The sequence below is a fragment of the Littorina saxatilis genome, linkage group LG2 (assembly GCF_037325665.1).
Source record: "Littorina saxatilis isolate snail1 linkage group LG2, US_GU_Lsax_2.0, whole genome shotgun sequence".
NCBI classification, from domain to species: Eukaryota; Metazoa; Mollusca; class Gastropoda; order Littorinimorpha; family Littorinidae; genus Littorina; species Littorina saxatilis.
The window spans coordinates 16,832,835-16,849,001 of record NC_090246.1 but is presented as its reverse complement, the minus strand read 5'-3'; the positions used below and the strand labels follow the sequence as shown (position 1 = coordinate 16,849,001).

Below are 16,167 nucleotides of genomic sequence, written 5' to 3'. Positions count from 1 at the left end.
GTAAACCATCACAGGTACGGTCAGGCTTTTACACACAGTACAAACACCCTTTCATTTAAACACTAACCGATTGAGAACATCCTTGGTGCCCTCCGTAAAGAGCAAACAATTTTCAAAGAATTTATTTTTGCGTCAGGTTTATCTTACCCCTGAGCCATCGTGAACCCGTGTGATCCAGTTTCCCTTTTTCACAATGTAGTCGTCAGTTAGTCATTTGAATGCGACTCGATGTGAGCTTATTTACAATAGCACGTTTTTATGCACGAAACAAACGGCTGTGGTTCACAAGAACTCTAGCGATGGCTTTTGACTGTTGAGAGGAACGGCGATATGCATAAACCGTCGTCTGCTACGACCCTTGCGTGACAGGCTGCTTCCGGGCTTTTCTTTTTTCAAACTTTCACAACTTCGAATTGTACTGATCTTGTCTTGATGAAAAAAGAATTCTTTTATGATTAAATAATGTTTGTGTAAGAAGCTGTCAATTTATTATTTTGATTTTAAAAGTTAGGTCTAGCGCAAAAACGCACCACGGTCCAAAAACATTTTGATAATCATCGATCCACGGCTATCGCCAGTTTACATAGATAGAATGAGACCCGAAGGGAAGTAACTCATGTTTGACCTGAGTTCAGGATGGGTCCAAAAAGTGTTCGAGACAATCTGCAAAATTAATTCTTTAAAAATTGCTCGCTCTTTACGTAGGGCACCTAGGATGTTCCCGTTTGGTGAGCGTTCAAATGGAAGGGTGTTTGTACTGTGTGTAAAAGCCTGACAGTATCTGTGATGGTTTACGGGAGGCTTACTGTCCGGGCGTGATTTCCGGTATTGAATATTCATAACAGCCGTCCAGCACCAAAACGAGGCGCCATTGTTGTAGAGGAGCAAGTCCACGAAAATAAATTCTTTGAAAATTTCTCATGCTCGACAGAAAGCAGCCAGGATGTTCCCGTTCGGTGAGCGTTCAAATGGAAGTATGCTTGTACTGTATGTAAATGCTCGGGGAGCTCTGTGATGGTTTACGGGAGGCTTACTGTGCCTTTAATGTCTGGAGATACCGTACTCAGGATCTCTCATGTCAAGTTTCATGAAGATCGGTCCAGTAGTTTTCTCTGAATCACTCTACTCACACACACAGACACACACACATACACCACGACCCTCGTCTCGATTCTCCCCTCTACGTTAAAACATTTAGTCAAAACTTGACTAAATGTAAAAACAAGATGATGTAAGCAGCAATGGAAGGTTATCTTGGAAATCAACAAATTAAATTGGTATATTGACCATACGGTGATGTTAGGGATCAAATTTACACACACTTTTACATTCTAATATGACAGCAGCTTTAAGAGTCACACAAAAACTAACTGATCATTTTTAGCTGGTCTGCCAGTAATTTGATTCATGAACATCGACAAAGCTGCCTTATTGGGCAAATGAGTTGATCTTTGAAGGTACAGTCACCCCAGAAGAAAAGAAAACTTGTTAAGATGTATGTCTATAATTATGCATGAACACACACACACACACACACACACATGCACACACACACACACACACACATGCACACACACACACACACACACACACACACACATAATCAAAGCAGAGTTACCAAAAACATTTGTTGACTTTATTTCATCTTCTTCACTTTCTAATTTTCTAGTGAATGAACTTTTAAAAACATCATGCCTAGAAAAGAAAAAGAAGCAGTCAATGTTGTTTCATTTATCATTTAGCCCATTTCTAATGTGTTTATCAACCTGTGGTGAGACTTCAAAATTCACACAATCGTTTACAGCATGTTTATAAATACACTTCAGCACATTGTTCACACACACACACACACACACACACACACACACATACACACACACACACACACACACACACACACACACACACATACACACAGGCACAATAAGAGTGATCTGATTCTCAAAAGAAAGAAGTATATTTTGCACAACCCATACCTTTAGTTTTCCTGAAACTAACGAAATGCATTGCTTGCTAAAGACACATATCACAAGAACTACATGTTACCGCTTGTCTGTCTCTGACATAAGCATCAAAATTGCTCACTCTAAAATGTGCACTCAATAAAAAAAAATAACAAGTCGCGTAAGGCGAAAATACAATATTTAGTCAAGTAGCTGTCGAACTCACAGAATGAAACTGAACGCAATGCCATTTTTCAGCAAGACCGTATACTCGTAGCATCGTCAGTCCACCGCTCATGGCAAAGGCAGTGAAATTGACAAGAAGAGCGGGGTAGTAGTTGCGCTAAGAAGGATAGCACGCTTTTCTGTACCTCTCTTTGTTTTAACTTTCTGAGCGTGTTTTAGTCCAAAAATATCATATCTATATGTTTTTGGAATCAGGAACCGACAAGAAATAAGACGAAAGTGTTTTTAAATTGATTTGGACAATTTAATTTTGATAATAATTTTTATATATTTAATTTTCAGAGCTTGTTTTTAATCCGAATATAACATATTTATATGTTTTTGGAATCAGCAAATGATGGAGAATAAGATAAACGTAAATTTGGATCGTTTTATAAATTTTTATTTTTTTTTACAATTTTCCGATTTTTAATGACCAAAGTCATTAATTAATTTTTAAGCCACCAAGCTGAAATGCAATACCAAAGTCCGGGCTTCGTCGAAGATTACTTGACCAAAATTTCAACCAATTTAGTTGAAAAATGAGGGCGTGACAGTGCTGCCTCAACTTTCACGAAAAGCCGGATATGACGTCATCAAAGACATTTATCAAAAAAATGAAAAAAACGTTCGGGGATTTCATACCCAGGAACTCTCATGTCAAATTTCATAAAGATCGGTCCAGTAGTTTAGTCTGAATCGCTCTACACACACACACACACACACACACACACACAGACACACACACAGACACACACACGCACATACACCACGACCCTCGTTTCGATTCCCCCTCGATGTTAAAATATTTAGTCAAAACTTGACTAAATATAAAAACCATGCGACAATCTAAGCACAAAGGAAAGCGAAGACATGGCATGAGCCTGTGGGAACATAGAAGTAACCACAGTAATGTCCACATTTAGTCCCATGTGAGCTTCATCCTGGCAATAAATTAATCTCAAACTGTTCACTCTTCTTTCAGTTAAGTCAATTCCACAGGGTGATATCTGCATTATGCCATGACCACTATATACTATCAATACAAACAAACAAAAAACACTAAAAGAAACCTCAATCCCCTTTCAGAATGGCTTGTTGACAGGTGTCCTATTCAGGAGGAAGAACGTTCTTTTGCTGTTGCTGCTGCTACTGCTGTTTTCTTGTTCTTGTAAACAGTCCACAGATAGTACCCAGTAAGTCCACAGGTCAAGTATGTTGCCATTACAATCTGAAATTAAACTTGTAAAAGTTGCAGAACGAAACATATATAAAATTGAACTTAGTTTGGGGTTTCCATTAGAATTATACATAAGAATGCAAAACAAAATTTAAAACTTAGCAAGTTCTGGGTTTTACACATGTACTATGAGACAAAAATGATAGCAGTCACAGTTAAACAAAGAGCAAGACTTTTACTTTGTAATGCTACAAATTTCTAAACTTTACAAATCCACCTTATAAAAGCAAGAAAACCACTTATTGTCACATGAAATGCCCCTAACTGGTGAGAGAGCACACACACACACACACACAAACACACAAACATGCACACACACACACACAAACACACAGGTAAACAACCACCACCACTGCCATAGATTGGGCCCCCCCCCAAAAAAAAAAGTCTGTTTGCGGTAACATAGTCAAAAACAAAATAGGGTCGGTACGCGGTAGGTCGGGATTTTAATTTTTTTAAATTTTTTTTAAACACATATTTTTAAGTTATTTTGCCAAAAAACAGACTTTTTAAATTTTTTATTATTTTTTTTCCAAATGCCAAAAAAAAAAGACTAGGGTCGCGCGAAAAAATAGGGTCGGTCAGGATACCGTAAACAGACTATGTTTTGTTGTTGTGGCCTTACTACTGAAACAATTTGATCACACCGCGACGCTGTGTTATTGCAATTTTCATGTAAAGAATCAAAAACCATGAGACAAAAATGGTGTGTACATGAAAAATCAGATTCAGAATGAATTAATTCAAATTGCTTCTCACTCACATTCACCCTTCCACGGGTTGTCAGGGAACTGAAGTTTCTTCTCCATCCCTTCACCTGCTTGCTGCGTTCCTCCAGGCCTGCATAGTCACCTTTTGTGCTGCACACACACACACGCACACAGTGACACACACAACACACATAAACACACAGACACACACACAAACATTCACACACGCACACACATACACACCAGGGGCGGATTGGGGGGGGGGGGGGGGGTTACAGGAGTTCCGGAACCCCCCCCCCCTCCCCCGGCTGTCAAAAAAAAATTAATACTAACTTTAAAAGAAATAATGAGTGGCTGCTGACACCAGTTGATCATGTTTAAAATCAAGGATAAGCCATAAATTGTTCATAAAATAGCTAAAACTCTTCAGCTTCTGGGGGGCAAAGCCACCCAGACCCCCCAACGGGGCCTTGCCCATGTACCCCACAAGGGGTCTACCCCTGGACCCCAGGTTGTAACCCCCTCCCCCCCCTTCTGGCTTAACTACTCCGCCCCTGCACACACACACCCCACACACACACATACACACACAAACATTCTATTTATTGATTTACTCTTTTTCATCACATACAAATGACATGCAAAACAGCACAAAACATTTAAGTTTCTGTCTAAAGGAATACGATGCATCTGCATACTTCGCCCTTCATATAAACAGAGAGAGAGAGAGAGAGAGAGAGAGAGAGAGAGAGAGAGAGAGAGAGAGAGAGAGAGAGAGAGAGAGAGAGAGAGAGAGAGAGAGAGAGAGAGAGAGAGAGAGAGAGAGAGAGAGAGAGAGAGAGGGCAAAATAATTACCCAAGCCATGTGAATAGGCACGATACGCTGGCAGTTCCAGGAACCCTGGGGAATTTCTCTGTCGTGTGTCCAACTGACTGGGACGGCATCTTTACGACCAGACACAGTAGAAACGTTGGGTTGAAACAAAAAGTCGAAATTGTTCACCTTTCGTAACGCAGGCAAAGGGAAACTACTCCTACATGCAGTTTCGTCTGCTACAGCTAAGGGAGACTACAAATCTTATGTGTAGGAGTGATGCCCCTTGTGTCACTCTGTCACACAGGTGAGCGGACAGGTATGAAGGCGACGCGATCAGGTGCACAGTGAAATCCAGCAAGATGGATTTACAGCTCGGAATATTGTGTTTCCTGGCGATTATTACATGCAGTAAGTCCGAATTTGAAACGATCGTTTGGAATTCGTATTTCTAAAGTTTCTGTCAGTTTCTCACCTGTGTCTCCTATCTTTGACAAAATTGGGTCAGAAAATGGCGGCCATTGTATGCCATTCTCGAAGAGCGGATGCCTTGCTGGTTGTTGAGAATCTTTGAGTCCAGTCACTCGGTTTTAAATATTGAGTTAAGCAGTCGTTTTTGATGTGTTAATTTTTCCATTTTTATAGAATTAGCTTTTCTTGTGTATTTTTTTCTGCAAGAAAAACAGTTTTAAAACACGGACAATGCAAACCCGGAAATAGGTACTTTCAATGCAGTATTATTGTGTAAATCACTGCTGTTGTCTTCAGTTTTGCTTATTTACAAGCACTATTATTTTACCTATACGTTACATTTCTTAATCTTAGCTCTACACATATGTTCTTGGTTTGCTATGTATGTAAGTGTAACAAAAACAAGAAAGTAAAGACTAAGAGTAAAACTAAGAGGCCTTTTTAACTTTTAAGAACTTTTCTCTTCTCAATCTTTTCTAATTTACAGGTTCAATCTCATAAATATAACTCATCTATCACTTTCCATTCTGCAATCTTGGTGTGAGTTGTAACAGAACTGGATAAGAGAATTAGAGTTTGAACCTTTCCTTTAAAGCGATTATTTACAGAATCAGCCCCGTGGAATAGTGAACACTTTTGAGTCTATTCCTTTAGTCAACTACTCAATTAGTCAGTAAATAACTAGATTAGTGTGGTGACATGCATTCATATCGACAACCCTCTTAAGGGGGTTAATCTAGATGATGATAAATATTTCTTAACGTCCTCACCTACAGTGAAACCATTAGGGGCATGCAGTTCCTGAGTATTGACTAAGACTTTAGATGATTTAAAAAAACAAAACACCTTAATCTTGAGATTGTCTTCCATTCTGTTCCAGCAGTTGCTGCACATATTTGATATGTAACATAAATCCTTATCCAAAACACCTAGACTAACAATTTTTCTATGTTTGCTGCAGCACTGGGGTTGGAGTGTTACGTGTGCAACGGCCAGTTCGACAACAAGGACAAGTGCATCAAGTCCAGCGTCCAGTGCAGACAGTCCCAAGACACCTGCATCACACAAATACAATGGAAAGGTATGTAAACATGTGTGACAGGGTGACGCAATAGTCCCCCTTGTCACAGGCAGCTGCTCGGCATTGACGGAGTTGTCTCCCTGCCAAAGCATGAGCTATTTATAGTAGCTCGACGACTTTGGTACGTGGGTGGACAACGCTCTCATGAGATGTGGAGTAACTGTTTGTGATGGGGTCTGGCTGCTGTTTGTGCCTGATATAGTTATGCTCTTGCAAACCTTTTTGTGTTCCCAGTTTTTATAGGGCTTTTCATTTAGCTCTAAAATCTAAATCCTGTGTGGCTGGCTTTGCCTCCAAAGCTGATTTTTGTACTTTGGGCACTGGTTTACATAAATATGTATGCATCTTCCTTTTGCCCGGATGAATTCATAAGTCTAGAGATTTATTTGAGAGTGTGTGCCACTACAATCAATGTTGACAGATGATATTGAAGCGATTAAACCTCTTTAAAACAAGTCGCGTGAAGCGAAATTAATACATTTAGTCAATCTGTCAAACCCACAGAATGATACTGTACGCACTGCATTTCATCATGAAAGTCATTAAGCGAAAAAAGAAAAAAAATGTCCTGGGGATATCATCTGAAAGAATTTTTATGTAAAGTTTCATGAAGATTGGTGCAGTAGTTTCCTCAGAATCAATCTACACACACACACCACGACCCTCGTCTCAATTCCAAGTCTATGTTAAAACGTCACTAAATGTAAAAACAACAACCATGTGTTTTCAGTTTGAGGTGGTTATACCCCTATGAAAATCCATCTCCTCCTGATTCATTGATTGAGTCACTGAGTGATTCGCGTTTTAGCTGCTGTGTTTGAAAAAAATCACAGATCTTCGTTTTTTTCTGGATGAAATTGAAAGGCGTGCTTGTCACTTGTTTATACTAGTGTGTGTTTAGTGTGCGACTCATATTGTTTCAAGACTAAGACTACTGGATCCATAAAACAAAATTTGGCAAAGTTGGAGTTCTTTTCTCAATCAATTATCCTGTTAATTATAGTGACCGAGAGTATGCCAGTTCTCGAGCTGCTGCCTATAATAATCGAGATGTGTTTGACAGTCCTTCAATCAATGATTCATGAACTGGATTAGTTTATCTATGCCCCATTCCTTCATTCAATCATTGAAACGGCTTTATGTGTTCTTCATCAGCTCCTGATTTCTGGACACCCAGAAGTGAAAAGATACACATCATTGGCAAAAGCTGCGGCACATTAGCATACTGCAATCACCGACAACGACAGCTAGGTCTGACGTGCATGAGAGATTGGTACCGAGACTGGGAGTGCTTGGAGTGTTGCCAAGGAGACCGCTGTAATTACTACGTGACGGTGAGTTTGTGTGATGATGCTAGGTTATTCATTTTTGTTTTTCTCTTAATTTTCAGTGAAATTTGTAAAACATGCTTCTTCTTCCTTCATTGCGTCCTTTAGGTGTTTTATCTCCATGCCTCAAATGTTAATTGTAATGTAAATTGTAATTTACTTTACATGACAGTGTGATACAACTTTACTTTCTGAGTGTGGTTACAGACAGAACTTGTTCTTTAGGCACACTATATACAGAGAAACACAGTAGATAGGATCCCATCATGTAAAACCACAGCTTAGTTCTCACACATAGGAGGCACTGTATAACAGTTACTGACACTTTTCTTCAGCTATTACGTCTGTGCTACTAGATTTTATTATCAGAACATTTTTTTGGTCTGTTTCAGCTTGGTGCCAGTGGGGTGACATCCAGCATAGCACTGCTGCTTGGGTCCCTGCTGTCTGTCTGGTTGCTGTGGCGATGACCTGAAAACTTGCCAATCATTGTTACACTGCTGTCATTTCAATCATCAAGTTTTATTTTCGCAAAGTTTTATTTTCACGTCTGATCAAAACACACACTGACACAGCTTCATGCAAACCATTACATTTACAAGAACATCCAATGGTGATCTGACTGGCTGTTAACTTAGTGTAAAGTCTTACTGTTTTAGTGGTTGGTGAGGTTCCTATCATTTGTAATTAAACGAAGACTTGAATCAGCAGCGGGGTGCAGTGTTAGCCATAACGTGAGGATCCTCTGTTCAGGCCACCTTCTGTCATACCAAAATATACCTGTCCGGAAAGGACATGTCCTGCAGTTTAGGGACACTTTTGGCTAGTCAGGAGAGTGTCATGTTATCACAGTTGCTACCCCTTTTCCTGTACATTGCCCCCTCCGATATACCCACCCCCAGCTTGCTCCCATTCATCCTTGCCCATATTCCATCCCACAGCCTTCTGGAAAAAGTTCAAGCAAAACAAGAAGTACCACAGAATGCCAATGATGTTCTTGCGATTGACACATACAGCCAACACTGGCTTTGATTGGTTTTTAAAGTGAAGCAGCCATTTCAAAAAATTTATTTTCAGATATTCTGCTGCAAAATGTACAAAGTGTAAATAGCTTCTTTTTTTTTTTATACAGAGCGACAGTCCAGACTTGTGTATCTAATCTTGAAAGTATGCATGGTGTTTGAAAGAAGAAGTGGAAAGATGAATTTCAATTGTCACATGTATGTCAGCAATTTTGCTGCTTTTCCCATATTAGCAATCCTTGTTTTAAAGACTTCTGTAAAAGTAATACTGTACATGTATACTAAAGTTAAGTAGTGTTCTTATTTCCTTTGTTTTTCCCACACACATTTTCTGAAATCATCAGATCAGCATGCTGAATGTAATTTTGTGAAAGAATCTTAGTACATTCCATCAGATTGCATGTATTTAGAAATATTCTTGTCCAAAATTTAAAGTTTAACTATTTTTTTTAAAGTTATGCAGTTTTGGAAAATACAAACTGTCAAGAATGTTTGATTGTTGCTATTTGCTGCCACTTAAATCTTGTATGCAACATATAATAAGGAAACATATCAGTGCTTTGCAAAATGATTGTATGTACATATTACATGAATTCTATATGAAATTTGTATGATATACCTTTTTTTACATAATAAAAAAGATTAAAGTATTCCTACTGTCATTGGTTTTGTTTCAGAAATAAAAAAAAGGCAAGAGTGTGTGTGTGCAAGTCTTGTATACCACTAGAAGAAAATCTTACCACCTGTTTTTCTGTGTAATATTTGATCAAGAAAAGAGAAAGAGGCAGGGGCTCACATCCACATCGGACATCGGAAATACAAGGATATTTGTTCCAAATGTCCTATACAATTTGTCATGCAAGAGGACATATGTCCTATTGTTTTTGTCACAAAGTGGTCATTGTCCGAATATACTTTGATTTGATCCGGACATTGTCAGTACTTTCCAATTTACAGTAGTTTGATTTGCTATCTTATCGATGTTTTGCGAAGCGATGTGTCTCTCCAAGCAAACGAAACTTGTGGAGACTTTATGAGCTTTTTATAGAGAAGAGCTTCCAATGGTCACCACTTTTGCATTGTCCAGGACATTTGTCCTATGCCACCTCTCATGGATGTGAGCCCTTGAAGAGGGCTCAGATAAAGCATCGATTCCCATCCGCTTCATTCATTTTCTGCAAGATAGGCTGGGAAAATAATGCAAGGATTTTTCAGAAATCACTACAAGTGAGATCTTGAAAGCATAGGTCCTGACAGACTTGAGAAAAGAGCAGAGCTGTCTGGAGGGAGGATACTGACATTTCATCCAAGATCCTGTTATGACAGTTTGGGTGCGGTCCATCCCTTTTTTATTCACAATAATACCCTGAGCATTCCCTTTTGCAAACAGAAACAATTAGCAAATACAGCCCTTTGTCTCTTTTTAATTTGATCACCACAATCTCTCACCATTCTAAAAGAACAAGCTCGACTAAAGATGTCAGTTTAAATAAATAAGTCTTGTACAATATTTAGCACGTTGGTCTGAATTACTCTGGCTCCTTGCCAAAGGATTGAAGACGCAAAAGTACATGTTTAACAAACAGGGACATAATTTTTTTTTACGTGCATTTATCTACATACCATCAGTCATACTTCTTCTGCGTTCATTGGGTGAAATTCCTACGTGACGATTTTTACCCTGCAATTAAGGCAGCCACGCGCCAATTTGGGGGGATGCATGCTTGGTAATTTCAAGTTTCTACAACCTACTGAACTCTGACATGGATTACAGACGTTTTCTGTGTGCACATGGTCTTGTGGTTGCGTGTATGCACTAAGGGGGATAAGGCACTTCCAGGTCTGCACCTAAGTTGACATGGGGGATCGGAAAAATCTTCACCCTTAACCCACCAGGCGCGTCAGGATTTGAATACGTAACCTTCCCCATGGGAGGCCGGAATTAATCCACTAGGCCATTGAGCCCGTCTATCAGTCATACAAAACAAGGCTTGCGAGAGTGGGGCTTTTCAAGATTTGCTGGGATTCGTTTTAGGAGGCAGGTCACTGTTGGGCGCAGAACTTGCATCAGATGTGTCACTTGCAGCAGCTTGCATATCTTCCTCTTCTAACTCATCAACAGGCAATGCTGGTTTCACTGGGAGGTATGCAAAAATGGCTTGATAGCTCTGGTTTCCTTCTCTGTAATATTCCATTTTGACGTCTTTGAAGCCGGTCAACTCCAGGGCACACATGTAGTTAACAGGGTCAGGGTTTCCGTACTTGAGAAGCCCTCTCGACTGCGCCGCCTTAATGCTGTGAATGTTAAGCGTAGTTACCATAAACGCACCAGGTTTCATCACTCTGTAAATTTCATTTAGTCCGTCTTGCATGCTGGGCCAAAAGTAATAGGTATTGCAGTGATAGACCCTGTCGAATCTATCTGTGCCGAATGGAAGGTTTTCCACAGAAGCAAAGGTCAGTTCCATTTTCATGTCGTGAATAGGTCGCCGAAGTCGTGAGGAAGCTTTTTCTAACATGTAGGTTGATATTTCCACTCCACAGACCTTTCCAGGACCATCTGTTCATATAAAAAAAGACACATTAGTTGTGCAAAGAAGAAGCAAAGGTAAGTCATAATAGTCAAAGAATAAACTTCATTAATGTTTGTTACTTACTGTTTGCCCAAAATCCAAATATATTTTACTTAACTTTATCAACTTTGTGAAGAATAATTACACACACCGCTCATCAAGGGGTCCTGATTTGGCCTATTATGGTCCGCTGGACCCGAAAAGCAACAGCTAACTAACTAGCTAACTAACTAACTAACCGCTCATCAAACCAGATTGCACAGATTTTATCTGTGTGTGTAACCAAACTGCATCTTCTGCCTTCCTTGAATTAATTTTTTTCACAAACAGTCATCAGACCAGTTTCAGTGAGAGGGGACCCATTGCAGCACGACTGTGTGGGCTCTGCACAGGGAGGTCAAGGCGGATGACAGGTCATTTCAGTTCACCAACTTCAAGGCTGAAGCAGTAGCGCTCCAGACAGGTGCAGCCCACATTGAGCACAGTCCACTCTCCTCCAACAACGTTGTGTTCTTCAGCGACGCAAAGTCAGTCCTGCAGGCCTTAGACACTGCCAGAGACAAAGAACTGAATGACCTGTCATCCGCCTTGACCTCCCTGTGCAGAGCCCACACAGTCGTGCTGCAATGGGTCCCCTCTCACTGCAACATACTAGGCAACGAAGCCGCAGATACTCTGGCAAAGGAGGGCACTACGAAGGACCAGAATGACAGATCAACCACCTTCAAAGAAGCCAAGACCATCATCAAGGCCAAGCAACACAAAAAGTGGTTGCAGCAGCACCCACACTACAACAAAAACGACGCCTTTCACCTGCTCACAAGGTCTGAGCAGGTCCTCATATTCAGGCTGCGGACAGGCCACAACCAAATGAACCACCACCTTTTCACCAAGTTCAGAATTGGCAAGTCAGACCAGTGCCCTTGTCAAACAGGCAGCATGACAACGGAACACCTGCTGCAGACTTGCCCACTACACGATGGCCTCAGGAGCCAGATCTGGGCTGAGGCGACCACGGTGCAAGGGAAGCTCTATGGCAGTCTGGACGACCTACAGCGCACGGCAACATTTGCGCGGAGAACCGGCGTTTCCATCTGAGTGATCGACAAGAAGAAGAAGAAGAAGACCAGTTTCCACAGATTTCATTATCTGTGTTTTGTGTGTGTAACCAAACTGGATCTTCTGCCTTCCTTGAATTATTCTTTTCACTTTTTCACCCAATACGAAACAAATGGAAAAACATGACAGCACATTGCTGTCACTTGATGTAGCTACAAGATTCAGGGTAGTTGTCTAAAAACAAAGAGCAGTGTTGTTGACTTTTGAACTCAGGAATCAAAGGTGCATGACCTGCTTGCTTCCTGCAGGTACATGCTCATGTTTATCACCACTGATTTATCCCCACTTGTGTTTAAGTAAATAGACACTCTTATCCTGTGTAAAAACCTTGAACACATCTCTGGTGGTAAATGTAATTACTTACACGAGAAAGAATGTACAGCTGAAATATGTCATTATTTGCCTTTTTAATTAAATATTTTTGTTAATAAATGTTTTTGCTACAAGGAAGCCTGATAACCTTTTGCCAAGTTTAATAATGAAAATCCTTGTTGACTTTGCCAGGGATGTAAGTTCTTATCAATATCAGTTCCAGATTTGCAAAGGGAGTTTCTGTCAGATTTTCTGAATATTCAAACCCCCCCAAGGGAGAGCAAAACGGTAAAAGAAACTGTGAACATACTAGGATCACTTTTATTTTGACTACAAAAAAGCTTTGTTGATTAGAAAGTTCTGAGCTTTCCTCCCAGCAATGCCCTTGATAACCACTTCTCTCCCCTGTAATTTACTTTTCCCGCCTAGAGTTCCTTCCCTTTTTTGTTTCCCCTCCATTCTCTTTTCATACTTTTTTTGTTCCGTGCTGCTTTTTGTTTCCCTTGTTTTTATTTGTTGACAGTTCGTTAGTCCTGAAGAAGTTTCTATAAGCAAAAATTTGATTTTGTATTGTATGTGCTGTCCTTGTACGTATTGGTAAGCACAGAATTCTTTTGTTTTTAAACCAACCTTTGACAATCTTGGCGGCATGCTGCAAACCAATGCCTGGCCCGAAGCCTACTTCCAGCACATTGTGGTGGGGCTGTATGTCGGACAGACGGACTGCATTTTTCTCCAGCACACCGTTTTTAGACTTGAGAATTTGCTGCAAAAAAAAAGAAGCTTAAGTTAGGCATTTCTGCTTCCATGCCCTCACTGCCTGTTTCTTTTTTTCAGTTCATGTTTTCCCCTTTTTAATTTAATGAGGATTTGTTTTTGCTTTTTTTCATGCTCAGAATTTTGTCATTGTTGAATTGTTTTGAGGCAAATATCAGCATCTTTGAACTTAACTGTACTGAACTCAAGTCATTTACTTAGGAACACATTCAGTCTAACTAGATTCAAAATACATACTCAATGTCACAAATAGGAAATTATATTAGCGGAATAAAGTGACACTAAAAACTACTTACAGTCGTAAGCCATCCCATAAGCCCTTGTGTAGGAACGCGAATTTGGCGTGCAAGGCTGTCCTTAATTCGAGAAACCATGCTGCCGCTGCTGCTTCTGAAAGTGACAGATTAAAAAAAATAAAAAAAAATGAGCAAAAAAACTCCTAAAGACAGCATATACACCAAGGGCAATCTGTTTCAACCCCAGATATATATATACTTAATTCACAATGCAAAAAAGATGACCTAATAATTGAGAACAACAGCCAAGGACTTTCCAGACACAATTAAACAAGTATCATTTGATTTACCAGGGCCGGACTATGGGGGGGGGGGGGGGGGTTTATGGGGGTTGCGCAACCCCCCTCCTAGCCTAAACATGTACCTCACCTATTTAAAACATTTTTTATTATTGTTTATTTTATGCCGTTTCATGCAAGGAGCGACCATTTTCCTATCTCAGAATATGACCTACCCATCAGCTTCAGGGGGCTTCGCCTCCTGCCCCCTACAAGGGGCTCTGCCCCTTGACCCCGCCAGGGGGAACATCCCCCTGGACCACCACTGGCAAACCACCCCCCCCCCCCCCCCCCCCCCCTCCTCTTAGCCTAGTCCGGCCCTGTTTACAGTTCGGCATTCTATGACATCGACAGTGAATGAGAGAAGTACTGATGTTTAAGGAGACTTCCTAGAGATAATAACAAGAATGCGTGTGTGCGTTTGTGTGTGAGAGAGAGACTCAGAGAGAGAGAGAGAGAGAGAGACTCAGAGAGAGAGAGAGAAAGAGAGAGAGAGAGAGAGAGAGAGAATTTCATTGACTGCATTTTGTACTGTAATATGACGCATTTACAATGCTTAAGATCAATACTACGCGCATTGTATGATCTTCACGATACGTAGGGAATCTAAATTGTAAGTTGTCACTTACCACGCCGGCCGACCAGGCCAGAACATCGAGGTGACAATTGCGTAATTAGAGTTACTCCCCTTCCCCTGTTACATACCGTTTGAGGATTTGGCAAGAAGAACTTACATACGTGTATTTGATTTATCTCAAATGTTCAGTGTTTCTGTAAAATAAAAAGTATTTTAATAAGGTATTGTTGATCCACGCTTGATATTTTTGTCCAACAAGTTAGTTTCAAGCCACAGGGGTCGTGTTTTTGACAGGTTTTGCTCTACGTTGCGGCTAAAGGGAGACTAATTTCAGGCAGATGGCATCTACTAAGGACGGTTATTTCCCTTACTTTGCAATGAAGCTGTAGAACTCGTCGTGTTGACCGCAGAAACTTGGTTCGTCCGGTCACAGTGGTTCATTCATAGATCCTGTAGAGCTACATACAATAATTATATATCCGGTGCACGGCTCAGCATCAATGCACACCGCTGAAATATTACTATGATTTGTCTGTCACTACAACTGCTGTTGATCAGCATTAGGTTTTCTCCACCCCCCGCGGGTTAGGGGGAAGAATTTACCCGATGCTTCCCAGCATGTCGTAAGAGGCGATTAACGGATTCTGTTTCTCCTTTTACCCTTGTTAAGTGTTTCTTGTATAGAATATAGTCAATGTTTGTACAGATTTTAGTCAAGCAGTATGTAAGAAATGTTAAGTCCTTTGTACTGGAAACTTGCATTCTCCCCGCAGTAAGGTCATTATATTGTACTACGTTGCAAGCCCCTGGAGCAATTGTTTGATTATATTAGTGCTTTTGTGAACAAGAAACAATTAACAAGTGGCTCTATCCCATCTCCCCCTTTTTCCCCGTCGCGATATAACCGTTGAACGGTTGAAAACGACGTTAAACACCAAATAAAGAAAGAAAGATTTTCTCCGCCACCGGCCGCCGAACCGCTCAGTTTTGCATCCGTCAGTCTGCCCTCCATTCCCACCCAACTTGATCCCCGCCCCGCCCTCCCCGAATATGGACACCCACAACACACACACACACACACACCACCCACCCGGCACACCAAACACACTGTGACGCCCATACACACCGCGGCACCCACACCCACACGCATACACCACACACACACACACACACACACACCATGACTGACACACCCACACTCGCACAATTCACACACACACACACACACACACACACACACACACACACACACACACACACACACACACAAGTGACTTCAGTGGGAGCTAGGCCGGATGCAGCAAACAATTCAGTTTCAGTCTGAACGATTATGGTCAAGCACTGATGCGAACAGAAAATATAAACCAAAAGCCTGTGCACTTGAAAAGGGCTTATTAAATC

General features: G+C 40.8%; 2 protein-coding genes and 1 long non-coding RNA gene across 3 annotated transcripts; 1 reads left to right on the top strand and 2 right to left on the bottom strand.

Moving 5' to 3' along the window:
- Nucleotides 1-1,622: 1,622 nt before the first annotated feature.
- On the bottom strand, nucleotides 1,623-5,143 carry LOC138958350 (uncharacterized). Its single transcript, XR_011453383.1, has 3 exons — nucleotides 4,975-5,143; nucleotides 4,172-4,268; nucleotides 1,623-3,399 (listed from the first exon to the last, which is right to left on the bottom strand). It is a non-coding gene; the product is annotated as an uncharacterized lncRNA (long non-coding RNA).
- A 40-nt stretch (nucleotides 5,144-5,183) lies between these two features.
- LOC138958349 (UPAR/Ly6 domain-containing protein cold-like) lies at nucleotides 5,184-9,486 on the top strand. Its single transcript, XM_070329462.1, has 4 exons — nucleotides 5,184-5,343; nucleotides 6,365-6,484; nucleotides 7,640-7,818; nucleotides 8,205-9,486. The coding sequence occupies exons 1-4, from the start codon at nucleotides 5,295-5,297 to the stop codon at nucleotides 8,280-8,282; spliced, it is 426 nt and encodes a 141-aa protein (XP_070185563.1). The 5' UTR covers nucleotides 5,184-5,294; the 3' UTR covers nucleotides 8,283-9,486.
- LOC138958348 (uncharacterized methyltransferase YdaC-like) lies at nucleotides 8,925-14,876 on the bottom strand. Its single transcript, XM_070329460.1, has 4 exons — nucleotides 14,819-14,876; nucleotides 13,912-14,005; nucleotides 13,469-13,604; nucleotides 8,925-11,394 (listed from the first exon to the last, which is right to left on the bottom strand). Exons 2-4 carry the CDS (start codon nucleotides 13,987-13,989, stop codon nucleotides 10,844-10,846), a joined length of 765 nt encoding a protein of 254 aa, XP_070185561.1. The 5' UTR covers nucleotides 13,990-14,005; nucleotides 14,819-14,876; the 3' UTR covers nucleotides 8,925-10,843.
- Nucleotides 14,877-16,167: the final 1,291 nt, after the last annotated feature.

What these genes read in the sequence shown, in the direction of transcription:
- LOC138958349 (XM_070329462.1), top strand. Translation starts at nt 5,295, where the DNA reads ATGGATTTACAGCTCGGAATATTGTGTTTCCTGGCGATTATTACATGC. An exon ending in CCTGGCGATTATTACATGCA is followed by an intron (nt 5,344 to 6,364) that starts GTAAGTCCGAAT and finishes TGTTTGCTGCAG; the next exon opens with CACTGGGGTTGGAGTGTTAC. An exon ending in CACACAAATACAATGGAAAG is followed by an intron (nt 6,485 to 7,639) that starts GTATGTAAACAT and finishes GTTCTTCATCAG; the next exon opens with CTCCTGATTTCTGGACACCC.
- LOC138958348 (XM_070329460.1), bottom strand. Translation starts at nt 13,989, where the DNA reads ATGGTTTCTCGAATTAAGGACAGCCTTGCACGCCAAATTCGCGTTCCT. An exon ending in TTATGGGATGGCTTACGACT is followed by an intron (nt 13,605 to 13,911) that starts GTAAGTAGTTTT and finishes TTTTTTTTGCAG; the next exon opens with CAAATTCTCAAGTCTAAAAA. An exon ending in TGCCGCCAAGATTGTCAAAG is followed by an intron (nt 11,395 to 13,468) that starts GTTGGTTTAAAA and finishes TTATATGAACAG; the next exon opens with ATGGTCCTGGAAAGGTCTGT.